The sequence below is a fragment of the Callorhinus ursinus genome, unplaced genomic scaffold (genome assembly GCF_003265705.2).
Source record: "Callorhinus ursinus isolate GAN/ISIS: 27379988/994484 unplaced genomic scaffold, GSC_fseal_2.0 scaffold124, whole genome shotgun sequence".
In the NCBI taxonomy this organism is placed as follows: Eukaryota; Metazoa; Chordata; class Mammalia; order Carnivora; family Otariidae; genus Callorhinus; species Callorhinus ursinus.
In genome coordinates this window covers 253,139-280,575 of record NW_027397186.1, presented here as the reverse complement: position 1 = coordinate 280,575, position 27,437 = coordinate 253,139, and the positions used below count along the sequence as shown (strand labels likewise).

General features: G+C 38.1%; 1 protein-coding gene across 3 annotated transcripts in view; it reads left to right on the top strand.

Annotated features, from left to right (window-relative positions):
* Positions 1-15,723: 15,723 nt before the first annotated feature.
* Positions 15,724-27,437, top strand: part of TAF7L (TATA-box binding protein associated factor 7 like) — a 35,357-nt gene continuing 23,643 nt past the window's right edge. For 2 of the 3 annotated variants that reach the window (XR_012377234.1, XM_073889941.1), the window contains exons 1-9: positions 15,724-15,982; positions 18,982-19,049; positions 19,872-19,950; positions 21,284-21,417; positions 22,078-22,273; positions 22,520-22,575; positions 25,682-25,723; positions 26,522-26,669; positions 27,008-27,121. Coding sequence is in view for 2 of the 3 variants with exons in the window: in XM_073889941.1 (XP_073746042.1) it covers positions 15,724-15,982; positions 18,982-19,049; positions 19,872-19,950; positions 21,284-21,417; positions 22,078-22,273; positions 22,520-22,575; positions 25,682-25,723; positions 26,522-26,669; positions 27,008-27,121 (1,096 nt within the window). In the remaining variant the exon portion in view is untranslated. Of the gene's footprint in view, positions 15,983-16,640; positions 16,740-18,981; positions 19,050-19,871; positions 19,951-21,283; positions 21,418-22,077; positions 22,274-22,519; positions 22,576-25,681; positions 25,724-26,521; positions 26,670-27,007; positions 27,122-27,437 lie in introns of those variants that run through there. The other variant, XM_073889942.1, reaches the window with a different exon arrangement.

Sequence of the window (27,437 nt, the reverse complement as noted above, 5' to 3'; positions counted from 1 at the left end):
ACTCTTTGACCAAAAGTGACAAAGACAAGAAAGGTTCAGAGAAATCTCCAGAAACAATGACAAAACAAGTAATAAAATGGCACTAAATACGTATCTATCAATAATTACTCTATATGTAAATGGACTAAATGCTCCAATGAAAGGACATAGGGTGTCAGAATGGATGAAAAGAGACCCATCTGTATGCTGCCTACAAGAGACTCATTTTAGACGTAAAGACACCTGCAGACTGAAAGTGAGGGGTGGAGAGATTTATCATACAAATGGCTGCCAAAAGAAAGATGGAGTAGCAATACTTACATCGGACAAACTAGACTTTAAAACAGAGTGTAACAAGAGACAAGAAGGGCACTATATCATAATAAAGGGGACAATCCAACAAGAAGATATAGCAATTGTAAATATTTATGCACTCAACATGGGAGCAACAAATACATAAAACAATAACAAACATAAAGGACCTAATTCATCCTAATACAATAATAATAGGGGATTTTAACACCCCACTTACATCAATAGAGAGATCATCTAAACAGAAAATCAAGAAGGAAACAATGGTTTTGAATGATACACTGGACCAGATGGACTTAACAGATATATTCAGAACATTCCATCCTAAAACAGCAGAAGACACCTTCTTTTCAAATGCATATGGGACATTCTCCAGAATACATCACATATTAGGTCACAAATCAGACCTCAACAAATACAAAAAAGAGTGAAATCATACCATGCCCTTTTCTGACCACAATACAATGAAACTGGAAGTCAAACACAAGAAAGCATTTTGAAAGACCACTAATACATGGAGGTTAAACAACATGCTACTAACATCAAAAACTAATGATGTAATGTATGGTGATTAACATAACAATAAAAAATTTAAAAAAACAAACAAAAAAAACAACATGCTACTAAACAATGAATGGGTCAACCAGGAAATCAAAGAAGAAATTAAAAAATACATGGAAACAAATGAAAATGAAAACACAACAGTCGAAAACCTTTGGGATGCAGCAAATGTGGTCCTAAGAGGGAAGTATATAGCAATACAGGCCTAACTCAAGAAGCAAGAAAAATCTCAAATAACCTATCCTGACGCCTAAAGGAGCTAGAAAAAGAACAACAAACAAAGCCTAAAGCCAGCAGAAGGAAGAAAATAATGATTAGAGCAGAAATAAATGATACAGAAGCTAAAAAACAAGAGAAGAGAACAATGAAACCAGGAGCCGGCTCTTTGGAAAAATTAATAAAATTGATAAACTCCTTGCCAGACTTATCAAAAAGAAGAGGGAAAGGACCCAAATAAATAAAATCACAAATGAGAGAGGAGAAATAACAACCAACACCATGGAAATACAAACAATTATAAGAGATTATTATGAAAAACTATATGCCAACCAATTGGACAACCTGGAAGAAATGGATAAATTCCTAGAAACATATAAACTACCAAAACTGAAACAGGAGAAAATATAAAATTTGAACAGACTGATAACCAGCAAAGAAACTGAATCAGTAATAAAAAAACTCCCAACAAACAAAAGTCCAGGGCCAAAAAGGGCTTCAGAGGCAAATTCTACCATTTAAAGAAGGTAATACCTATTCTTCTCAAACTATTCCAAACAATAGAAAAGGAAGGAAAACTTCCAAATTCATTCTATGAGGCCAGCGTTACCCTGATACCAAAACCAGATAAAGACTCCACTAAAAAAGAGAACTATAGGCCAATATCCTTGATGAATATGGATGCAAAAATTTTCAATAAAATACTAACAAACTGAGGGGCTGTTGGGTGATTCAGTCAAGCATCTGCCTTCAGCTCGGGTCATGATCCCAGGGTCCTGGGACCAAAGCCCCGGGTGGGGCTCCCTGCTCGGCGGGGAGCCTGCTTCTCCCTCTCCCTCTGTCTGCCACTCCACCTGCTTGTGCTCTCTCTCTCTGCCAAATTAATAAACAAAATCTTTATAAACAAAATCTTTAAAAAAAATACTAACAAATCGAATCCAACAATACACTTAAAAAATCATTCACCACAATCAAGTGGGAATTATTGCTAGGTTGCAAGCGTGGTTCAATATTCACAAATCAATCAACGTGATATACCACATAAATAAAAGAAAGGATAAGAAACATATGATCACCTCAAGAGATGCAGAAAAACAATTTGACAAAGTATAACATCCATTCATGATAAAAAAAAAAAACCCCAACAAAGTAGGTTTAGAGGGAACATATGTCAACATAATAAAGGTCATATATGAAAATCCCACAGCTAATATCCTCCATGGGGCAAAACTGAGAACTTTTCCTCTACAGTCAGGAACAAGACAGGGATATCCACTCTCACCACTTTTATTCAACATAGTACTGGAATTCCTAGCCACAGCAAAAAAGAAATAAAAGGTAACCAAATCAGCAAGGAAGAAGTCAAACTTCCACCATTTGCAGATGACATGATACTATATATAGAAAACCCTAAAGACTCCACCAAAAAACTACTAGAATTGATAAATGAATTCAGTGAAGTCACAGGATACAAAAGCAATGTACAGAAATCTGTTGCTTTTCTATACACTGACAATGAAGCAGCAGAAAGAGAAATTAAGGAATCAATCCCATGTATGATTGTACCCAAAACAATAAAATACCTAGGAGTAAACCTAACCAAAGAAATGAAAGCCCTGTACTCTGAAAACTATAAAACACTGATGAAAGAAACTGAAGATGACACAAAGAAATGGAAAGATATTCCATGCTCATGGATTGGAAGAACAAATACTGTTAAAATGTCTATACTACCCAAAGCAATCTACGCATTTAATACAACCCCTATCAAAATACCAACAACATTTTTCACAGAGCTAGAACAAACAATCCTAAAATTTGTATGGAACCACAAAAGACTCCAAATAGCCAAAGTAGCCTTGAAAAAGCAAAGCAAAGCTGGAGGCATCACAATTCTGGACTTAAGTTATATTACAAAGTTGTAGAGATCAAAACAGTATGGTACCAGCACAAAAACAGATACATAGATTAATAGAACAGAATAGAAAATCCAGAAATAACCCACAACCATAAGGCCAATTAGTCTTTGACAAAGCAGGGAAGAATATCCAATGGGAAAGAGAGAGTATCTCCAACAAATGGCGTTGGGAGGACTGGACAGCAACATGCAAAAGAATGAACATGGGCCACTTTCCCACCATACACAAAAATAAATTCAAAGTGGATTAAAGACCTAAATGTAAGACCTGAAACCATAAAAATCCTAGAGGAGATCACAAGCAGTAATGTCTTTGAATTTGGCTGTAGCCAACTTCTTTCTGGATATGTCTCCTGAAGCAAGAGAAACAAAAGCAAGAATAAACCATTGGGATTCTGTCACAATAAAAAGCTTCTGCACAGCAAATGAAACAATCAACAAAACCAAATGACAACCTATGGAATGGGAGAAGTTATTTGCAAATGACATATATGATGAAGGGTTAGTATCCAAAATCTATTATGAACTTATAAAACTCAACACCCAAAAAACAAATAATCTGATTAAAAATGAGCAGAAGACATGAATAGACATTTTTCCAAAGAAGACAGACACATGAAAAGATGCTCAATATCACTTATTATGAGGGAAATACAAATCAAAACTACCCCCTTACACCTGTCAGAATGTCTAAAATCAACAGCACAAGAAACAACAGGTGTTGGTGAGGATGTGGGGAAAGGGGAAATTTCCTGCACTGTTGGTGGGGATGCAAAGTGGAGCAGCCACTCTGGAAAACACTATGGAGGTTCCCCAAAAAGTTAAAAATAGAAGTACCCTATGATCCAGCAATTGTACTACTGGGTATTTACCCAAGGAATACAAAAATACTAATTCAAAGGGATGCATGAACACCTATGTTTATAGCAGCATTATCTACAATAGCCAAACTATGGAAACAGCCCAAGTGTCTATTGACTAATGAGTGGATAAAGAAGATGTGTTACACCTGAAACAAATAATGCGTTATATGTTAATTTTAAAAATAAATGAGAAAAAAAAGATGTGTTACACACACACACACACACACACACACACACATACACACACAGGAATATTACTCAGCCATAAAAAAGAATGAAATCTTGCCATTTGCAATGACATGGATGGAGCTGAGAGCATTATACTAAGTGAAATAAGCCAGTTAGAGAAAGACAAATACCATACGATTTCACGCATATGCGGAATTTAAGAAACAAAACAGATGAGCAAAGAGAAAAGAGTGAGGCAAACCAAGAAACAGACTCTTTTTTTTTCTTTTTAAAGATTTATTTTATTTTTTTGACAGAGAGATAGTGAGAGCAGAAACACAAGCAAGGGGAGTGGGAGAGGGAGAAGCACGTTTCCTGCCAAACAGGGAGCCTGATGCAGGACTCAATCCCAGGACCCTGGGATCATGACCGGAGCCGAAGGCAGATGCGCAACAACTGAGCCACCCAGAACAGACTCTTAACTATGGAAAACAAACTGATGGTTATCAGAGGGGAGGTGGATGGGGGGATGGGTGAAATAGGTGAAGGGAATTAAGGAGGGCACTTGTGATGAGCACCAGGTGTTGTATGGAAGTGTTGAATCACTATATCATACACCTGAAACTAACATTATACTGTATGGTAACTAACGGGAATTTACATAAAAACTTAAGAAAATCTCTTAGTAAATTTCAAGAATACAACACAGTGTTACTAACTATAGTTGCCATGCTAGACATTAGATCTCCAGAACATATTCATCCTACATTAATGAACCTCTGTCCCTTTGACCAGCATCTCTCCATTTCCCCCATGTCCTCTCCCCAGACCCTGGGAGCCACCATTCTACTGTTTTTATGAGCTTGATTTTTTTTGGATTCCACATATAGGTGAAATCACGCAGTATTTGTATTCCTTTGTCTGGCTTAGGGGCTCTTTTTTTCTGCTATGGTAAATGTGACATTTTTCTCATTTCCATTTCTAGGTATGTATAGCTATGGTACAGAAATTTGTTTATTGTTGTGTATTTATCTTAAATCCAAACTCTTTTAATAATTATAGAGTTTTTGTTATTGAAGTCTTGGGTTTGCTATGTATATAAGTATACATGAGGAAAAAAAGATCATTTAATCTCATTTTTCATAGTATATACACAGATTTTCTTATCTTCATTCTCAGAATAGCACTATCTAGTGGAATTTTCTGTGAGGATGGAAATGTTCTATAGCTGTCCTGATACAGCAGCAACTAGACACATGTAGCTCCTGAGCACTTTAAATGTGCCTAGTGAGACCAAAGAACTACATTTAAAATTTTATGTACTTTTAATTAATTTAAATGTAGATGGCCACATATGACTGGTAGCTATCATATTGAACAGCACAGGTATGAAATATCTAAACAAATGTTGAATAATAATAATAGTAGGGATATCTGTATAGTTCTTGGGTTTTTAAAAAGATTTATATATTTATTTATTTTAGAGAGAGAGAGAAAGAGAGAGAGTGACTGGGGGGAGGGACAGAGGGAAAGAATCTCAAGTAGACTCCCGCTGAGTGCAGAGCCCAATGTGGGGCTCAGTCTCATGACCCATGGATCATGACCAGAGCCAAAACCAAGAGTCAGATGCTTAACCAACTGAGCCACCACGGTGCCCCTATATAGTTCCTGCTTTTAAACAAAATGCTTTGTCTTTTGCTACTTAGGATACTCTTTGTTGTTGGTTTTTGGTAAATATACTATTATTTAGGGTTTTTTCTATTCCTATTTTACTTAAGAGTTTTTATTAGGAATTCCTGCTGAATTTTATCAAATTCCTTTTCACTATGAATGTGATCATAGGGCTTTCTCCTTTAATTTGGTGATACAATGGATTATGATGATAGATTTTCTTATATCTAACCACCCTCATTACTGGAATAAACCATATTTGGTCATACTTGTTATTAAGTAATTTCAAAATAAAAATTTTGAAGTCATTTTTAACTAGAAACTATGTTTTAGTTTCTTCAGTCAGTATCTGGATCTTTCAATTTCTCCACCATCTATAACAAGGTAGAATTCTGCTGCCCCTTTTGGGCATAGATCATTATTACTGTAGAGCCCAGAACACTCAGGATGTAGCCCATCTTTCTATGTATAATCAATTACTTCATTCAAAAAGTATGAAGATAAAAGTGAACTAGGGTGAAACAGATAAAAAGTAGAAACCAAGCATAGGCTAGGCAACTCTTGGAAAAATTCTTGGTAAATATGACCAAGGCTACTACAATTTCCTTATACCCTACAGATTTTTTTCCCCTAGTGTTTTGATAGGAATAAAAATGGCTGATAGGAATAAAAATGGTCCTGGGAACAAAGTAAGAAGCAGCAAAGGGCATGTAAGACAGATAAATTAACTAAAGAAATGCTATTGTACAAGTAACAATTTAGGGCGCCTGGGTGGCTCAGATGGTTAAGCGTCTGCCTTCGGCTCAGGTCATGATCCCAGAGTCCTGGGATCGAGTCCCGCATCGGCTCCCTGCTCCTTGGGAGCCTGCTTCTCCCTCTGCCTCTCTCTCACTCTCTCTCTCTCTGTGTCTCTCATGAATAAATAAATAAAATCTTAAAAAAAAAACAACAAGTAACAATTTAAGCAATGTTATAGTTGGAGGGCTTTATATAAGGGCAAATATTTGTTGAAATATATAGTATCTTCTAAACACAATAAAATTTAAAATTTCTCCTAAATAAAGAGATAAGGAAAATAAAAGACCATCTTTGGCAGAAGCAAAATACTATCAGTTAGAATTAATTTGGGAGTATAAAAATTAAAAATAAGAATGAGAAAGATAGAATAAAAATTATGATGATGTTAACAGAAGCCCCAGATAAAGCGTCTTAATTCTGCTTACCTGACTAATATACTCAGTGCACCCAGGGGATGCTAGTGTAAAGGCACAGGCTACAAAATTGGTAGCTGTTTCAATTCCCACTGCAAAGGAGACATCAAGTTCATGACTAAGTGAGGGAACATGACTATAAACAAAACTTGGCATATCTGTACTATTTTTTACATACACTACACTTCCTCAAGTCAAGTCCAGCCCATGTAAAGAATCAAAAGCTCTTATACATACATTTGTGCTAAATAAACTCTGAACATTTACCAAATTCCAGTTTAGTGCTATGTTTTTTCCCAATTAAATAAAATCCCACAGTGGCTACAAAATAGGATAGTTCTTACTGATGTTCTAGTAGTTATCATTATGCCAGTGAGCCAAGATTGATAGTTTTTTTTAGGCTGATAATTTCTAACATGTCATGACCCACCAATCAAAGTATCCGCAAATACGTGCAAATGACTGGTAAATGAGAAGAAAATACATCATGTTTTCCAGAGAAATGAGCAGTAGATAAGCATTTAATTTCTATTTCACTATGATTAAGAAAGCTCTACTTCTGCCAGAAGAGAAGACCAAAAAGGCAGGATTTTGTTGAAAGGTTCACAGACAGTCTCAATTTCTAGAGTCTGACATCAACATTATCCTTATCTCTTTCTGTTATTTGTTCCCCAAATGCTCCCTCATTTGGAGACCTTTTCTGGGAAAGTTGTTTACCCATAGTGTAGGCCTTGAACAGTGAGACTCAACTATAACTCTAAACCAAGTCAACGAGAGCTGAAGTTAAATTTGCTTTTGACTTAGCTACATAGAAACGGATCTGAATGTAGGGCAGAGACAAAAATAGACTCCTGAGATAATTTTTTAATTATAGAAAAGTAAGTAATGTTTATGTGACTATTTCTGTGTATATGAGTATATAGGTAATTATGGGAGGAAATGATATTTTACTGAAAATATCTGAGAAAAAGAGAAATCCTGAATCTCTGTTGGCTTATTCTAAATCTGACTGTGATCTCTGAAAAAAATAAACTCAGTTTTTCTTATATGAGCATTGGGTTAAATATAATTCCAATAGGTTATAAACTGAAGAGTGCTTACTGAATATTAGTTCAACTCACCAGAACCATTCTTTCAGGTATGTATGACCACCATGACCTAAAGAAAGGCCGAAAATGTATTAACTATCAATTCTAGAACACTGTAATATAATAAAGTAATACTACAACTATTTATATTTTTCCTCAGGTGAAAAGATAATTGAAAAATGTAACTGTTGGGTGCCTGGGTGGCTCAGTTGGTTAAGCGACTGCCTTCAGCTCAGGTCATGATCCTGGAGTTCCAGGATCGAGTCCCGCATTGGGCTCCCTGCTCAGCAGGGAGTCTGCTTCTCCCTCTGATCCTCCTCCTTCTCATGTGTGCTCTCTCTCTCATTCTCTCTCTCAAATAAAATAAATAAAATATTTTAAAAAAAATGTAACTGTTCTTCATGAGCATTAGTAAGGAGCTTGGATGCTTCCTATCACATTCATGAAACTTTTTTTATTCCATTTATGAAACAAGATATTTATCTGTTTTTGAAGAAGTTTCATTTTTTTCAGATTATAAAATTGACATGTATGTTAACTCCAAAGAAACAGGAAAATACAGACAAGTAAAAGGAAGAAAATGTGCTAATGGAAAGAAAAGCAAGAGGGAGAGAAGAAAAGCTAAATAACCTTTCTATTTTTATTTTTTTGATTATTCTTTAAAAGTTTATTTATTTTTAAGCTATCTCTACACCCAACATGGGGCTTGAACTCACAACCCCAAGATCAAGAGATGCATGCTTTTCTGACTGAGGCATCCAGGTGCCCCTAAATAATCTTTTTTCTTTTTTAATGTAGAGATTTCTCTAATAGAAGTACTGCCGGTCATTTTAATAAGTCCTATCTTCTTTAAGATAGAGCTTCCTCCTATGAAAATGCTGGAGCTGAGAGCCAACACTAGGCCAATATAGACATCAGAGTGGCCAGACATTGTTTCCTTCCAGCAATGATTCTCTGGTGGGATAAAATACTGGGATGGACAATTTGTCCAGATACCAAAAATTCCTGTGTTTGAGTGACATCAGCAAAAATGACAGAGTAGGAAACTCCAAAAGTCCTTCTCTTCACAAAAGCAGGAAATAAACTGGCAAACACTCTCAAAATCAGCTTTATAAGAACTCTGGAAGATAATAACAAATTTATAACAACTATGCTTGTTGAGTGACATCACCAAAAATTGCAGACTAGGGAATTCCAGGGTTCCATCTCTCCACAAAACAACTAATTAGATGGGAGGCTGTGAAAGGAAATATGTGGGAGAATAAGTGTCTTTAACAGCTCTCATGTATACTGGGAAATTGAGAAAGCCCCATGCATGCGCAGAGCTGCACACATGCTCAGAAAAGGCCTGAGAAGACCTACGCTTTCATTTCTGGCTGATCTTCAGGATTTGTGCCAGTGAGAACTGAAGGTTAATGCAGAATTGTAAATGGGTTTGGCTAAGCATTGAAAGAGTCCCCCAACACAGAGCCAGTCTCCAAAAATTGGGAGAGTACATTTTTCTTTCTCTTTTTCCTCTTCTGTTTTTCTTTCCATGACTCCTGACATTTAAGGAAATTCTGTCAAAATAGTAGTTGACCACTAAGCTAATGGAATACAAGCTTCATTGGCCATGTTCCAGAATAGTGACTTTACAAAAATAGTTTAGACTATTAAACAAACAAACAATAACCACCTACAAAAAAACAAGCAAAAACAAACCCTGGGGAGTGGGGAGAATAATATTCCAAGGGCTGCCATATTATAATATTTAGAACATCCAATTATCAAGAAAAATTGCAAGGCATGCAAAGAAAGCAGAAAGTATGGCCAATTCACAGATAAAAAGAAATTAATAGAAACTTCCTGAAGAAGCTCCTTGAAGAAACATTGGATTTACTAGACAAAGACTTTAAATCAACTGTCTTAAATACATCCAAAGAGCTAAAGGAAGCCAAGAGCAAAGAATTATAGGAAACCAGTAGAACAATGTCAAACCAAATAGAGATTATCAATAAAGAGATAGAAATTATAAAAAGGAACCAAAAAGAAATTCTGGAGTTGAAAAGTACAATAAGTGAAATGAAAAATTCCCTAGAAAATACAACTCAAAACCACAATGAGATACCACCTCACACCAGTCAGAATGGCTAAAATTAACAAGTCAGGAAATGACAGATGTTCACAAGGATGTGGAGAAAGGGGAACCCTCTTACACTGTTGGTGGGAATGCAAGCTGGTACAGCCACTCTGGAAAACAGTATGGAGGTTCCTCAAAAAGTTGAAAATAGAGCTACCCTACAACCCAGCAATTGCACTACTGGGCGTTACCCCAAAGATACAAATGTAGTGATCCGAAGGGGCACCTGCACACCAATGTTTAAAGCAGCAATGTCCACAATAGCCAAACTATGGAAAGAGCCCAGATGTCCATCAACAGATAAATGGATAAAGAAGAAGTGATTATACACACACACACACACACACACACACACACACACACACACACACACAACAGAATAGTACTCAGCCATCAAAATAATGAAATCTTGCTATTTGCAAGGAAGTGGATGGAACTAGAGAGTATTATGCTAAGTGAAATAAGTCAATCAGAGAAAGACAATTTTCATATGATCTCACTCATATGTGGAATTTAAGATACAAAATAGGATCACAGGGGAAGAGAGGAAAAAATAAAACAAGACAAAATCAGAGAGGGAGACAAACCATAAGAGACTCTTAATCATAGGAAACAAACTGAGGGTTGCTGGAGGGGAGGGAGTGTGGGGATGGGGTAACTGGGTGATGGACATTAAGGAGGGCATGCAGTGTAATGAGCACTGGGCATTATATAAGACTGATGAATCACTGATCTCTACCTCTGAAATACATTATATGTTAATTAATTGAATTTAAATTTAAAAATAAATAAAAGAAAAATTCCCTAGAGGAGAGAGTTTTGAGCAAGATTTGGGCAAGCAGAAGAAAGAGTCAGTGAAATTGGAGATAGATCAATCCAGATTATCCACTCTCAGGACCAGGAAGAAAAAAGAATGAAGAAAAATTAATAGAGCCTAAGGAACTAGTGGGACACTATCAAACATATTAACATATAAATAATGGGATTTCCAGAGGGAGAGAAGAGAGAAAAGGTGGGAATAAAGAATATTTGAAGAAAGTATAGCTGATACCTTCTCCAATTTGATGAAATACATGAATCTACAGGCCAAGCAGCTAACAAACTCCAAGCAGGATAAACTCAAGGGACCCACACAGATACATTATAGTCAGATGGTCAAAAGCCAAAGCCAAAGAGATAATTTTGAAAGCATAAAGAAAGAAGTGACTCATGATGTACATGACAGACTCAATATGATTAACAGTCTATTTCTCTTCAGAAATCATGGAGCCCAGAAGGCAATGGGGTCACATATTCAAAGTGCTGGGAAAAAAACTTGTCAAGCAAGAATTCTGTATCTGTCAAACTACACTTCAGAAATTCAGTATAAATTAGGACATTCCCAGATAAACAAAAAACTGATTTGTTACTAGTAGACCTGCCCTACAAGAAATGCTAGAGAGTCCTTCAGGCTGAAATGAAAGGACATTAGATAGTAACTCAAAGCCATATGATAAAATAATGAACAAAGCAAAGGTAGCTACAGAGGCAAATGCAAAAGCCAGTATTACCATATTTTTGGTTTGTAACTCCTTTTTTCATCTTCTACAGTATTTAAAAGACAAACACATAACAATAATTATAAGTCTATGTTATTGAGCACACAATTTATAAAGGTGTAATTTGTGACATTGAGAACATAAAGGGTAGGACAGAGCTATAAATAGAAGTAGAATTTTTTATACAATTGAAGTCGAGTTGGTTTCAATTAAAATTAGATTTTTATAACTTTAAGATGTTATACGTATTCCCCATGGTAACCACTAAGAAAATATCTATAGAAGGAAGGGAAGGGAACCAAAACGTGTCACTACAAAAAAGGAACTAAACACAAAGGGAAATCAGAGACAATAAAAGACCCCTATAAGTCATGTAGAAAACAAATAGTAAGATGTCAGAAGTCCTTCCTTATTAGAATTTACTTTAAATGCAAATGGATTAAATTCTTCAATCAAATGGCAAAAAGATTGGCAGAATAAATAACTATTGGGCCAAAGAAGAAATCACAAGGAAAATTAGAAAATAACTTCAGACCAATGAAAATGAAAACACAACATAATAAAACTTATGGGATGTAGCAGAAGCAGTGCTAAGAGGGAAAGTTTTAGCTAAAAACACTTACATTTAGAAACTTCTTAAATCAACAACCTTCCTTTATACACTTTAAGGAACAAGAAAAAGAAGGACAAACTAAACCTAAAGCTAACAGAGGGAAGAAAATATTAAAGATTAGAGCGAAGATAAATAAAATAGAGAATAGAAAAACAATGGAGAAAACCAATGAAACCAAAAGTAGATTTTTTTGAAGTTATCAACAAAATTGAAAAATCTTTAGATAGACTAAGACAAAAAGAGAGAAGACTTAATAACACCAGAAAAGAAGCTGGGGACATTACTGTCGATTTTACAGAAATAAAAAGGATTACAAGAGAATGCTATTAACAATTATGTATCAGCAAGTTGAACAGCCTAGATGAAATGGAATAATTCCTAGAAACACACAGCTGCTGAAACTGAATTATAAAGAAATAGAAAATCTCAACAGATTTATTACCAATAAGGAGATGAAGTCAGTATCAAAAACCTCCCAACAAAGAAAAACTCTGAATCAGATGGCCTCATTGATTAATTCTACCAAACATTAAACATATTAACTCCTACATTTCTCAAACTATTCCAAAATATACGAGGAGAAAATACTTCCCAACCCATTGTATGAGTAAGTGAAAGAATCCAGATACAAAAGGACAAATATGACTCTACTTATATGAGGTACCTAAAGTAGGCAAACTCATAGAAGCAGAAAGTGAAATAGAAGTTACTAGGGGCTGGGGGGAGCAGAAAATGGGGGAATAACTGTACATCTAATTGTGTAGGGGAAGTCTTTGTAAACATCAACACAGTCAAGGGACCTGGGATTACATTACGTATTGGCTCCACCATTTACTACATGTGTGACATGGGTCAAGTTAATTAACCTTTCCAAATCTCAGTTTATCTGGAAAAAAAAAAAAACCCAGGATCATAGTCACACCAAACTCACAGAGCAATTGTGAGGGTTAGATGAAATAATACATACAAAATACTTAGTAAGGAGCTTAGCATCTAATAAGTGCTCAATGAATGTTAGCTATTATTAACCTTAGAGTGGTTTCTGGCACATAACTGAACACATTTCTGTTGAAGGAATACATGCAACTGCATATTTGCTATAATGATGAAATTGGTCAAAGTCACAGTTGGGGGAGAGGATGGGGTCCAGAAGAACTTATTGGAAAGATAGCAACATGACAGAGCAGAGCCCAGAAATATATTCTGTATCTATTTGACAATATGATAATATGCATATGACAGGTTTTTTATCTGTACATCAGTGCTACTTCTTGGATCAGCTCTCTTCCAGCAAGAGAAACCACAATTTTCATGCCCTTTTCCTTCTTGCACATTTCATCCCCTTTTCCTTAAGAAGGGGCTGGAAATCTGGCAATAGAGGAAAAATTACATATATGTATGCCTGTATCTTTTTTTTTGTATGCCTGTATCTTAAGGGTAATTTTTGCCTCCTTCCATGAAACTCTTACCATATTTTAAGCATCTAATAAATATTTAAAATCTAGTCTGGCACGTGAGATTTTCAACTAACATTTGTTGGATGATTGAATTTATACATGAGCAGTTACTGTTCCCTTCCTCTACCTATAGGGATGTTCCCCATAACACTTCTGTCAGAGTACTATTCTTATTTATCTACTATTTATATCTGACTCTCCTCTTTTAATGTTTTTAAAGTGATCTCTACACCCAAGTGGGGCTTGAACTCAGGACTCCCAAGATCAGGAGTCACATACTCTACTGACTGAGCCAGCCAGGCACCTCTCTGATTCTCTCTCTTTTAAAAAAAAAAATTTTTATTTATTTATTTATTTGACAGAAAGAGATCACAAGCAGGGGGAGCTGCTGGCAGAGGGACAGGGAGAAGCAGGCTCCCTGCAGAGCCGGGAGCCCTACATGGGGCTATCCATCCCAGGCCCCTGGGGTCATGACCTCAGCCCCAGGCAGACGCTTAACTGAGTGAGCCACCCAGGTGCCTCTCTGATTCTCTTTTTAAAAAAGTTTTGAGGGGTGCCTGGCTGGCTCAGTCAGTAGACTCTTGATCTCAGGGTCTTGAGTTTGAGCCCCACAATGGGTGTAGAGATTACTTTAAAAAATAAAAAATAAAAAATAAAAAATAAAAATCTGGGGCACCTGGGTGGCTTAGTAGGTTAAGCCTCTGCCTTTGGCTCGGGTTGTGATCCCAGGGTCCTGGGATCAAGCCCTGTGTTGGGCTCCCTGCTACTCAGAGGAGAGTCTGCTTCTCCCTCTGCCTGCTGTTCCTGCTTGTGCTCTCTCTCTGTCAAATAAATAAAATCTTTAAAAAATAAAAAAAAAGTTTTGAAGCAGCTTTCAGTGTTACTGCACAAGATAAAAATAATTAGAGGATTGGGAGAGAATATGGTTATTTATTTTTACTTTTTTGAAGATTTTATTTATTTATTTCACAGAGAGAGAGAGACAGCGAGAGAAGGAACACAAGCAGGGAGAGTGGAAGAGGGAGAAGCAGACTCCCCTCTGGGCAGGGAGCCCAATGCGGGGCTCGATCCCAGGACCCTGGGAGCATGACCCGAGGGGAAGGCAGACGCTTAACGACTGAGCCACCTAGGCACCCCAGAGAGGTTCTGGTTATTTAAGATAACAGAAAGATCAGCATATGCCAATAAAGTTCACAGTGGTTGGAGGTGGGTTGTAAAATTGGTTCTGAGCTTCCTAGCAGCTATCACAAGGAAAGTTAATTACATTAATTCACATGGTCTATGATTCAAAACACAATTACTCAGCTCTTTCAGGTACCAAAAAAGGAATTTTTCCTTTGAATTATTTTTTCTAGATTTTATTTATTTACTTGACACACACAGAGAGCGAGAGAGAGAGGGAGAGAAAGAGCGCACAAGCAAGGGGAGCTGCAGGCTGAGGCAGAGGGAGAAGGGGGCTCCCGCGGGGCAGGAAGCCCTAGGTGGCGCTGAGCACGCAGGACGCCGGGGTCATGACCTGAGGCAGACGCCTAACCCACTGACCCACCCAGGCGCCCCCTTCCTTTGAATTATTAAAGAACTATTGTGTGATATAAATGCCTTCAAGAATATAGTACACTACATGAAAAATGAGTTTCATTGGCCTATTTTGTATTACAACCCTTGATAATAAAGATCAGTGGATGGATTCCAAAAGGGACCAAAACAATTTTGTCTAGGTCTGAAATTTCGCATAATTTAGCTTCACTGAATGAAAATCTTACCCAGAAGAAATGACTGTCCAATAATGAGTCTTCCAAAAATATTTATCCCATATGATTAAGTTTAGATATGTATTAGGCAGTAGAGATTTCACCGCCATCTTTAACAGGCACCAGTAACGTCCCTTAATATTAGCCCTATGTCTTTAAGGAGGATAGCTTTGACATCATTTTTTTAATGAAAGTTCTGGAACCTTCAGGGTCACATGACTAAATAGGAAGCCATTTTAGAACCTCAAGGAGTAGATCATGGAGCACCCTGAGGAACAGCCTCCGGACCTGTTAGAAAATGATTCCACACCAACAGTTTCAACATTAGAAGTAACCGGCTCACAAGATCCCCAAATTTCTGTCGACAACGGGGCTGAAACCGTCGGCATCCAGGGCGCCGAAAATGCCAGCTGCCAAGTCACCCAAACTGCTGTTGACCATGTCACCCAAGCGGACGCCGACGGCAGCACTCAGGCTGGTGCCACAGCTCCTCCGGAAAACTTACCAGAAGGGAAAGGTAAGGGGCCTTATTTATTTATTTATTTATTTATTTAACATCACAGGTTAAGGATATTTTGGGGGAGAAAACTGCTAAAAGTTTATTTGAACTGAGACTCCCTTTAGGAGAAATAAGCCGTGTCACTAGTGTCCCTGACTGAAAGACGTACAGTGGTGACTCTCTTGAGGAGAAGAGAGCAGCTAATTAGGTGAGAGTAGTTTGGGCGCGGATTCCAGTTGTTTAATGGTTTTTGTGTGGCGGCGTATTTGTCACCAGGAGAGGTCGTCTCGCCAAGGAACAAATCGGTCCAACCTAACGGCTTCGACGAGGAAGCGAATGTACCGCCCCTTTTACAAATATCACTGTGTACCGCTAAGACTCCCGCGGCCGCCCCGAAGGTCAATTCCCTGTAAAAGGAGTTTGTCTGGAAGCTTTGCTCAGCAAGGTCCCCACCGCGCTCAGCGCCTTTCAAGCCTCCCTGCCCTGGCACGCGGTGAACCGGCCGCCTCCTCGAGGCCACCCGCGGGTCCAGTCAGGCCCCGGCCCAGGAGGCGTGGCTAGGCCGGGAGGGGCGGTGCGCGCGGCTCCTACCTGTCGCCACGCCGTCTGTCCGCAGCCCGCCTCCACGCCCGCTGCCAGTGGGCCCACTCACGCCCTCGCCGGAACCCGCCACCCGAACCCAGAGAAGAGAGGCGGGTTCCCCCCCCGCCCCCCCCCCCCCCCCAACCCCGCCGCGCAGCCTTTCCGGTCCTGGCGCGAGTGAGCGGAGCCGCGGGTGAGTCGGGGCCGGCAGAGGGTTCCCCAGCCGGGTCAGCGCCCAGCTCCCGCGCGCCGCACTTCCCTCCCCAGCCCGCCTGGACGGCGAGGCGCGAAGGCTCGGGACCCTGGGCCCCGCGGGAGGCTTTCCAGGGAAATTGGATCAGGGCCTAGGAGCTGGACTCTTCCTTGGAAGCTGAGTGCCCCTGGGATAAGGATGGAGTGGTCATTGCCTCCAAATTGCAGCCAGCGGCTATGAACTTGAGAAAATATCAATTTAGGCTTGTGCTGACTTGTGCTGCCTGGAGCATGCTGTTAGGCACCCTCCAGCTAGCTGTAATTCTAATTCCAAATCTGATTTCGCTGAAAGGAGATGGAGCTCGGGATGAATGGTGGAGAGCGGTCCTGTTAGTTTAAATTCTTATAAGAGAGTTTTTGTCAAAAAAAAAAAAAAAAAAGGATGCCTTTTCCTAAAAGAAATACAATACACCGGGTTCATTGGGTAAATGAAAGTAAAAGGTAAAAAATTTTACAAATAATTAAAACTCATTTCAACTAGGGTCGTCCACCTTCTCTGAAATAGTTTTGATTCTTACATTCTTTCTTAAGAGAGGAGTTGCCAGAAAGGCCTTGAAATGAACAAAAAGCCCTAGTCTTAGTTCTGCTGAAAAATCTAAAAGTTACTTCTGATCTGATAAAATCTTGCTTAGCAGCTAGTTCTTCAAATAATCTGTATTTCTGCCCCCAACCTTGTATTTGCTACTTTTCGTTCTGTTAGGCAGTGTGCCCAGCCCCAAGATTTTTATTTAATTAATTTTTTCCTTATGTTCACAGTTTCTCTCACTCTCTCTCTCTCTCTCTCTCTCTGTGTGTGTGTGTGTGTATATATATAACTTTATATAAGCAGGAAGAGAAGAATTGACTATCACAAATAATCAAATTTCTCTCATCCTGGGTGTCTCCTTTTCCATGGCTGACCTCTCTTTTGCTTTCAATGCCTTTCTGGTAGTTTCTGAAGTCATACTAAAGGACTGGTGAATGATTTCACCATAATAGGGTCTCAGACTCACTTGCATGTGTTTTTAAAAATGGTTCCAATGCTTTTAAGTGAGATTCAAATGGTTTACTGTGTATTGGGATTATTGGGAGCTGCGCTTAACTGGAGATTTTAATCTAATTTAAGGTATAATATTTTATAACTTGGTGTACAGCATAATGTCCTTAGAGCATAGGAAGACCTTGTCAGGTTTCATAAGTGTATATTGCTTTCTTTCCACCTTTTGAGAAAAGATTTCCTCAGAAGTGTGAGCCCAACATTCAAGTCACTTACAGATATATCCCAAATAGATGGAAAGTAAAATTAAAAATAAAGATGAACGTTGATGAGATTATTCACTTTACAGAAGTTTTGTTTTTGTTTTTTTTTTAAATAAAGAGATCCATCTTAAGATTCCTTTAAATAACTTTTAGGGGTATTTCAAGTAAGTGGTGGTTATAAGGATTAAATGAAATAATAGATCTAATGCACTCAGTGATGTGCCTGGCATATAGAAGGTACACAGTAAATGTTAATAATGAGTTGATTAATTGGGTTTTCTGATCTTTCATATCACCCCTTCAAGAAAGTGTCTATTCCATGAACCTAAGTGTACTCATATAGATGGCCTAGCCACAAGAACTGGACTCCTAACTTTTCTCCAAGATAGCCCAGAGCCATTGATGCTGACTTTAGAGTTGTAAAAGCTACCTGCTCTCCCATGGGCTTAATTCCTACCAATCCGTTTGGGTGAATGAAATATTAAAAATTACGCTCTTTCCTTCAAATCATCATAGAACATTTCTGCCCGTGGTTTTGGTTGATTTTGGCCTTTGGTTGGCACTCTTCCCTGCAGAGGCATGTAGTTTGCTTCGGTAGCCACCACTGAGTTGATGAATTGTGGTCCTTTACCTAAGAGTCTAAGAATATCATTAAGACTAAATCATGTTTCATAACAACTATTACTTCATCTGTTATCATGTAATTTGGACTATCCTTGGAAAGTCTGCAAATATTAGAGGGGAGATAAGGTGACTTTTAGAAATAATCAAGTTATGTCAAATAAGATACTTCAGAGCTGTGCACAAGTCATTCCAGTGAGGGTTATGGGCAAGATCTTGTATAATGTAACCAGTGCTACCAGAAGTGGTCAGCAGAGGGAGCAAGACGAGTTTTTGGTCACTTTTCTGTCGATTTTTTTGCTTTCATGAACTCAAAAACAAAGAGATGAGTAAAAGCCAGGATGAACCTCCTCACGAACTTGAGAACCAGTTTATATTGCGTCTGCCTCCGGTAAGAAACCCTTGTATCTCAGACCAAATATCTTCAGTGCATATGTATTAGCTCTGCTTGGATTCCGTGGTATTTCTATTTAAGATATGCTATAAAAACTAAGAACATTTATTTCCCAGGAATCACACTCTATTCAACAGTCCTATCCTAGTGTGTACTCTTTTAGCAGAATTTTTTTCATCCTGTACATGCTGCCTATCATGTGGGCTGATTTCCTGGCAAACGGCTGTGACAGTGAGGGATTCAGTCACTTACCAGAGGTGCTAACAGCCTGTTCACTGGACAGCCAAGATAAGACTCTTTTAAAATCCTTTCTGTCACCTCCAAAGGGGCAGTGAGAAGGACCATCACTATTTCCTCAAGTTTATCACCATGCCAGGCTGTTGAAGCTCATCTTAACATTGTGCTAGGGTCTCTTCTCCCTTTGATACCTGCATTCAAGTCGTATTTAGTCTAAGAAAGCTATATTAAAGACGGGTTTCAGAAAAGTATTTTCCCAATTAGGGCTACTTAATATACCCAGTAAACTGCAGCTAAGCCTTTCCTTAGCAACTACAACTGAAGGGCAGCCGTGAGAGGCAGGAATGTAGAGCTAGAAGGCGGCTTTAACTGTAGCTACTAAGAAACAACACTGAGACTAGAGTCAGCCTCATCCTAACTTGTCTTACACAGTGCATGGTATGCCATGGTGCATGGCATTGTTCTTAACATTTGGCAGGTTTAAGGCTTTATTTAAGGGAGGACTGTCTGTGACATATCTCTTCTATTAGTTGCCAAGTAGACAATTCATCTTTCTGATTTTAAAACCTCCCTTCTTTTTAGGAACATGCATCTACTGTCAGGAAGATACTACATTCTAGAAGTGTTGCCATGAAGGATAAACTCAAAATTGACTTATCTTGTAAGTAGTGACTGTCCATTTACCATACATTGAACAGTAATTTATTCTGGGATTGCTATGTGCCAGATACTATACTACATACTAAGGATATGACAAAGAACAGAATATGGTCTCTGCCTTGATAGACTCTTAAGAAGTCTTAAGAAGCTTTAAGTCACTTTCATAGCTTCTTACTGAGGAAAGGAAGTAGAAATTATGTAATTTGAGGTAATTATTATAGTGTGTATAAGGAAAAACATGGGGGCCAACTGTGTGATTTGTCTACTGCTGTTTGGCTTTGTGATTTCTAACTGTCCAGGGGAATGACAAATGAATACTGTTCTTTGTTTATAAAAGTGACATATCCTTCTCTCTTTTAAATAATATTTATTAGGTGTTTTAAGTACAGAGAAGTATATAAAGAAGAAAATTTAAAATGGTCTATAATACCATTACTCAGGTAGCCCTTATTAACATTTTTAAAAAGGTAATACAAGTTCATGGTTAGAAAATTCAAATAAAATAGAAGAGTTCAAAAAGAAGAGTGAAACCTCTCCTTTGCAGTGCTCCAGTGTTAATGCCAAAGATAACTAATAATAATTGTTTCTCCTTGTGTTTCCTTACAGACAAAATTTTTATGCACAATACCAACATTTAAATCATCTGTATCTTTAAAGTTACTTTAAAGAATTAAGGACACAAAAAGAATCATGTCCAACATCACTCTGCATTTTTCTTTTTCACTTACTATTAGAAGATTTCACTTGAATCTTTTTGTGTTAAAGGACATTCATGTTTGAGACATCTGGGCAGGAATCAGAGTTGTCAGTATATGTATATATATATATATATATATATATATATATATATATATATATATATTCCTACCATATATGGATATTGTGTAGACTAATAGCTTTGTGAAGGTAACTAGAGATTATAACTTCAGATTTACTAGCACCATTCTGGGATCAACCCTTCCTTCACTCAACCCTTCACTCGACATACCCATTTGCAATGACATAAGTGAGTGCTTATGATGGTGTCAAAATGAATGGGTTTGAATGCAATTTGCCTTTCAGTAGGAGAATGAAACGCTTACCACTTTATCTGCATTTAGTTCACAGTGATTACAAAGAAACTTAGCTACTTTTGATCGAGTAGCATAAACATATACCCTGCCTTCTTTTCTCTGGGAAGTTACTGATTACATACACAATTCTAGCATTATGAGAAATAGTAGAGTTCGCTGAAAGACTAGTCTGTCCCACGTAAGTCTTCATTACTCAAACTCTAGGAAGCTTAAGAATGCATTGGGAAGATGTCAACTTTAGTTTTTCCTACCTCTCTTCAGCTGATGGACGTCATGCAGTTGTTGAGGTAGAAGATGTCTCACTAGCTGCAAAGGTGGTTGATTTGCCATGCGTTATTGGAAGCCTGAAAACTCTTGATAAAAAAACTTTTTATAAAACAGCAGATATTTCTCAGGTATGGACGAGTTTTCTTAATCTACTAGCTCTTACATTGTTCAAGGGATCCCTTTCTCCCTACTTTTTCTTTCAGTGCTCCTTCCCACTTGGTGAACGGCTGCTTATCATTTCTAATTCCAGCTCAATTGCACAGGAATACAATGTCATGTTCTGGTTTGGTGTTTGAGCCATAACTTTTGACTACGTAATTTTATCCAAATAGCTTTTAGATAATAAAGGTTTATGTTTGCCATTTATAATGATTTTCATCTGAAAAAATGAGGATCTGGGATCTTCTTCTGAACTTTCTGCTAGAGCAAGATGCTGTGAACTCTGGAGATTATATTTGTTCTTTTTCATCATCTTGTTGTGATTTCTTGTTTGTCTTCTAAATCAAAATGCTAAGATATATTTGTTTTGAACATATTTCCTCTGCAGTGGTAAGCATTTGAGCTAAAACAAACAAATAAATAAAAAGAAAACCCAGAATCCGTATACAGTGCTGCCGAGACAGAGAGAATGAATATGTATGTATATTAATACTTGGTTTTCTGGAAATGCCAAGTAACATTCTCCTTACTTCTGTGCTCCAGGATTTCTGGTAGTAAAAATGATCACGATTCATTACTAACCCAAGATTTGTGGCCGTAGTCAACTTCTTTATCTTTGTTAAACGTAGATGCTTGTGTGCACTGCTGATGGTGATCTCCACTCTCCTCTGCAAGAACCAGTTACCTCTACTGATCTTAAAGTAATCAGGAAAAATGAAGGTGATCTCCACTCTCCTCTGCAAGAACCAGTTACCTCTACTGATCTTAAAGTAATCAGGAAAAATGAAAGAGAGAGACAGAAAAAATATGTCTGGAAGCATGGCAGTAAGTCACCAGCCCCTTGCTCATTCTGGCTGACTACATTTATCTGCTGAATCCTAATTACTCGTGAGCCAGGGACCTGTTACCACACTTAGGTGTTTGGTTCGTTAGGCATCCAGACACTCTTAAAGGAACAGGTCATGTCATGAGCTAGTGCCTTATAGCGTGACCTTTCTCTTTATCAAATTCAGATAGATGTGTGACTACCAACAGTCATATATACATTTCACCATGTTGAATTTATTTTAGTTACTCCACCACTTAAGAATGTCAGAAAGAAAAGGTTCCGCAAAACAACAAAAAAGGTTAGTTGCATGCTACTTCTGTGTCTACTGGGTGGATTGGAAGAGGATTATGAGTGGGGAGGAAAGGGAGACAGTCAGTTGGGGATTAATTTGTTCATTCCTTTATATGTTCAATAAAGATTTATTGTGAGCTAAATGCCAGGCACTGTGTGGTAGCAGTTGGGATTCTATAGTGAACAAAAACCAGACCTGATCATTTAGGGATCTGGATGTGTCATGAATTTGAAACTTCTGCTAATGCTTTCAGTTTTCAATTGCAAGACCTAGTTTCATGGTGAACCCATCTAGAACCTGAGAATTGAGAACTGTGGTTATATTCCTAACCTTACCTCAGACTTGTAGAACCTTGGGCAAGCTACAGGATTATCGTGGCTTGGCTTCTTCTTTTTTAAATTAACTTTTGATTTTGAAATAATTGTAGGTTCACATGCAGTTGTAAGAAATAAAAGAGAGATACCATGTACCCAGTTTTCATCATTGTAACTTTCTGCAAAACTATGGTACATTATCACAAACAGGAAATTGATATACAATTCACCAACCTTATTAAAATTTCTCCAGTTTTACTTGTACTTGTGTTTGTGTGTGTGTGTGTGTGTATGTTTAGTTCTGTGCAGTTTTATCTCATGTGTATGTTCGTGTATCTGCCTACACAGTCAAAATACTATGCAGTTCTGTTACCACAAGGATCCCTCATCTCACCCCTTTTTAAAAGATTTTTTAAAGACTTATTTATTTATTTTAGAGAGAGAGAATGAGTGGGGGAAAGGGCAGAGGGAGAGAATCTTCAAGCAGACCTACCGCTGAGTGTGGAGCCCGATGCGGGGTTTGATTTCAAGACCCTGAGATCATGACCCAAGCTGAAACCAAGAGTCAGACGCTCAACCGACTGAGCAACCCAGGTGCCCCATTGCCCTTTTATAGTCACACTCATCTCCCTCCTACCCCACTCCCACAGTCTCTAACCCCTGACAATCACTGTTATGTTCTCCATCTCTGTAATGTCATTTTCAGAATGTCATATAGATGGAGTCATACAATGTGTTACATTTAATACTGGCTTCCCCCCCCCAACTAAACATAATTCCCTTACGATCCATGCAAGTTGTTGCATGTATCAATAGTTCGTTCCTGTCATTGCTGAGTAGTATTCCATCGTACGGATGTACCACAGCTTGTTGAACTGTTCACCCATTGGAGGACATTTGAGTTGTTTGCAGTTTTTTACTATTATAAATAAAGTCCCGAGCTGGTTTTTGTGTGAACATAAGTATTTGTATCTTTGGGATAAATGCCCAGGAGTGCAATTGCTGGGTCCTCTGGTACTTGAATGTTTAGTTTTGTTTTGTTTTCAGAAGGGGGAGGGGCAGAAGGAGAGGGCGAGTGAGAATCTTTTTTTTTTTTTTAAGATTTATTTATTAGAGAGAGCACGTGCAGGTGGAGGAGGGAGGAGCAGAGGGAGAGGGAGAGATGCAAGCAGGCTCCTCACTAAGCGCAGAGCCTGATGCTGGGCTCCATCCCCCGACCCATGAGATCACAACCTGAGCCGAAACCAAGAGTCGGACGCTCAACTGACTGCACCACCCGGGCGCCCTGAGAGAGAGAATCTTAAGCAGGCTCCATGCCCGGTGAAGAGCCCAATGTGGGGTTTGATCCCACAACCCTAAGATCCTGATCTGAGCCAAAATCAAGAGTGAGACGCTTAACCAACTGAGCCACCCAGGTGCCCCTTGAATGTTGAGTTTTATAAGAAACTACCATACTGTTTCCAAAGTGGCTTTAACATTGTACATTCCCACCAGCAGTGTACATGTGATCCAGCTACTCTACATTCTCATCAGAATTAGGTGTCTGTCACTATTTTTTTTTATTTTAGCCGTTCTAATAGATGTAGTGATCTCATTGTGGTATCAATTTGTATTTCCCTGATAGCTAATGGTGTCAAATATCTTCTCATATGTTTTTTTGCCACCCATATAGTTCACTTTAGTGAAATGTCTGTTCATGCCTTTTGCCCATTTTCTAAATGGATTTGTTATTATTGAGTTTTAAGAGTTCTTTTAATATTCCAAATACTAGTCTTTTGTCTGTAGAAATTTGTAGATGTTTGCAAATAGTTTCTCCTAGTCTATAGTTTGTCTTTTCATCTTCTCCACAGGGTCTTTCAAAGAGCAAAAGTTTTTTGTTTGGTTAAGTCCAAAGTATTGATTTTTCCTTTTAAGGATCTTCCCTTTGTGTCAAGTTTAAGTACTCTTTGCCTAGCCCAGATCCTGAAGATTTTCTATTTCTTTTTTTCTAAAGTTTAACATTTTACATTTAAGCCTGCAGTCCATTTTTGAGCTAATTTTTGAAGGTTTTTTAAATTTATTTGAGAGAGATAGAGAGAGATTGAGAGAAAGAGTGAGGGGAGGGGCAGAGGGAGAAGCAGACTCCCCACTGAGCAGGACCCTGGGATCATGACCTGAGCTGAAGGCAGATGCTTAACCGACTGAGCTACCCAAACAGCCCTAGTTCAAGGTTCATTTTTTTTCTTGCATTTTGCATGTCCAGTTCCTCCCACTCCATTTGTTAAAAAGACTATCCTTCTGCCATTGTATTTCTTTTGCACCTTGTCAAAAATCACTTGAGCATATTTGTGCGTGTCTGTTTCTGGGTTCCCTATTCTGTTCCATTGATCTATATGTTGATCCTTCTTCTGATATCACAGTGTAGCTCTATAAGTCTTGAAATCAGCAAGACTGTTCTTTATTTTTCTTTGTCAAGATTGTTCTAGCCATTCTAGAGCCTTTACCTTTCCACATAAATTTTAGAGTATGTTTGAGGTTTAGAAAAAGTTTTCTATGTCTATAGAAAAACTTGTTGGAATTTTGGTAGGAACTGCATTAAACCTATATAGAGATCAATTTGGGGAGAACTGACAGCTTTATTGCATTGACTCTCTCACTCTATGAAGAGAGTTGCCTTGGCTTTTCTACTGTCAGTCAACAGCATGTACTGAGTGCCTACTAAATATAAAACTAAGTTAAGAATAATTTTACAATTCTTTAAGCTTTAGTGAAGGAGAACAATCATAATATAACTTCATTGTTTGTGTTTTATTTCGTAGCTCCCTGATTTCAAATCAACTGAAGAAATCAGCTTTCCGGAGGTAGAGCAATCATAATATAACTTTATTGTTGACCCTTGGTGGGTTTTATTTCATTGCTTATTAGTTTCAGGTACAAAGAAACCATAAAGGTTACTTTTAAGCCTGCCTTTTCATCTCTAACTGCTGCTGCCATGCACAGACACTGAATTTGATTCATTTAAAAATGGATTCATTGTTTAATGTGTGATACCTCCTAGAGGAAAAGATACAATTTGGCTAGTGACTCTGTATTCTAATCTGCTTTTTTTTTTCCCTCTGGTACTTATTTTAAAAGCCATTTCTTGGAAGCCAGGGTTCACTTTTACCAGCAGTTGTTTGCAATTGCTTATTCCCCCTCAAAGTTCTAATTTCTATTTGTGGCATGACGAATTGGTTGCTGTGGAGATAATTGTCTAAAATTGGATTTAAGGGAGAACATGTAGCTAAGACCCAGTTTTTATAGGAAAATCTTTAATAATAAAGATGTGGAGAAGTGAACCTTGGGAATTTGGATCTTTAGACCAAATTACTGTTAAATAACAAATAAGGAATTGTAGTTCTTTGCCAACATAGGTCAGGGCAAATAATTAATAACCGAGACCCAAGGCTTGTGCCTCTGAGAGAAGTCTTTAACACAGAGTTGCAGATTGAAAAGATTAAATGTCTCAAGTAATATGTTTGAATGGGGAAAAAATAAGTTTACTGTACAAAAACCTAGACCCTTGTCAAAGATTCCTTCGTAAATAGCATTATTTAAAGTTGAAATTTGGTTGTATGCATGTTGAAGAGGCCGAATTATTTGAATTTATTTGTATGTAGGAAGAGGGCATTCCTGCAAAAGACAGGGTGGTAAATGACCTTACTGGTATTCCCCCTTCCCCCACTTTGGTTGAGTACATCGAGTCTCCCGATGTGGAAAAGGAAGTGAAAAGACTCCTGTGTTCAGATGGTGAAGCTGTCAGTGCTCGTATCCTTTTATACTAAATATTTTCCATGTAGTCTCTTCCACCCCACATGCACTTGCTGACCAAGCCCTCACTTCTGGTATTCGTGTGCGAATTGTGATGTGTGGAACTTAAGATTTTTTGGAGGTGTTATTTCCTAGCTAGGAACAGTAAATTCACATGATAGAAATGTATTTACCTGTGTGACTCAGTATAAGGTACTTCTTCATACTAGGAATTCAGATACAAATGGCCTGAAGTTGGACTAGATTAAATAGCATTTTCAGCTGGAGAGCCTCTTCCCTTTCAACTGGGCCTTCTCCTTTCTTTCTGCTTGTTCCTTGACTGACCCACCTTTCAGGATGGGAAGTAATTGGTGAAGATGAAACCAAGGAAATAGAGAGTCAAGGCTCTATCCCAGGCTTTGCAATATCCTCAGGAATGAGTGACTATAAGCAGGCTCGTATCTCATCAGGTATGTCTATAAAAGCGAAACAAGAGCTTCAGAAAGCGCAGGTGTTGACTGTGTGAAAGGCCAGTCTCCATAGACTCACAGGCCAATCACAGAAAAAAGGAGGCCTTTGCCCCCCTTTCCTCTTATTGGTCCCTCAGTGCTTCAGGGGTTTTAGATTGGTGTTCTAATCTCCCACCCATCCCTGGTATCCTAAATTCCCAGAGGCCCTTTGATACTCTAAATGTCCTGATCATTTTTTTTAAAGATTTTATTTATTTATTTAAGAGAGAGAATGAGAGAGAGAGCACATGAGAGGGGGGAGGGTCAGAGGGAGAAG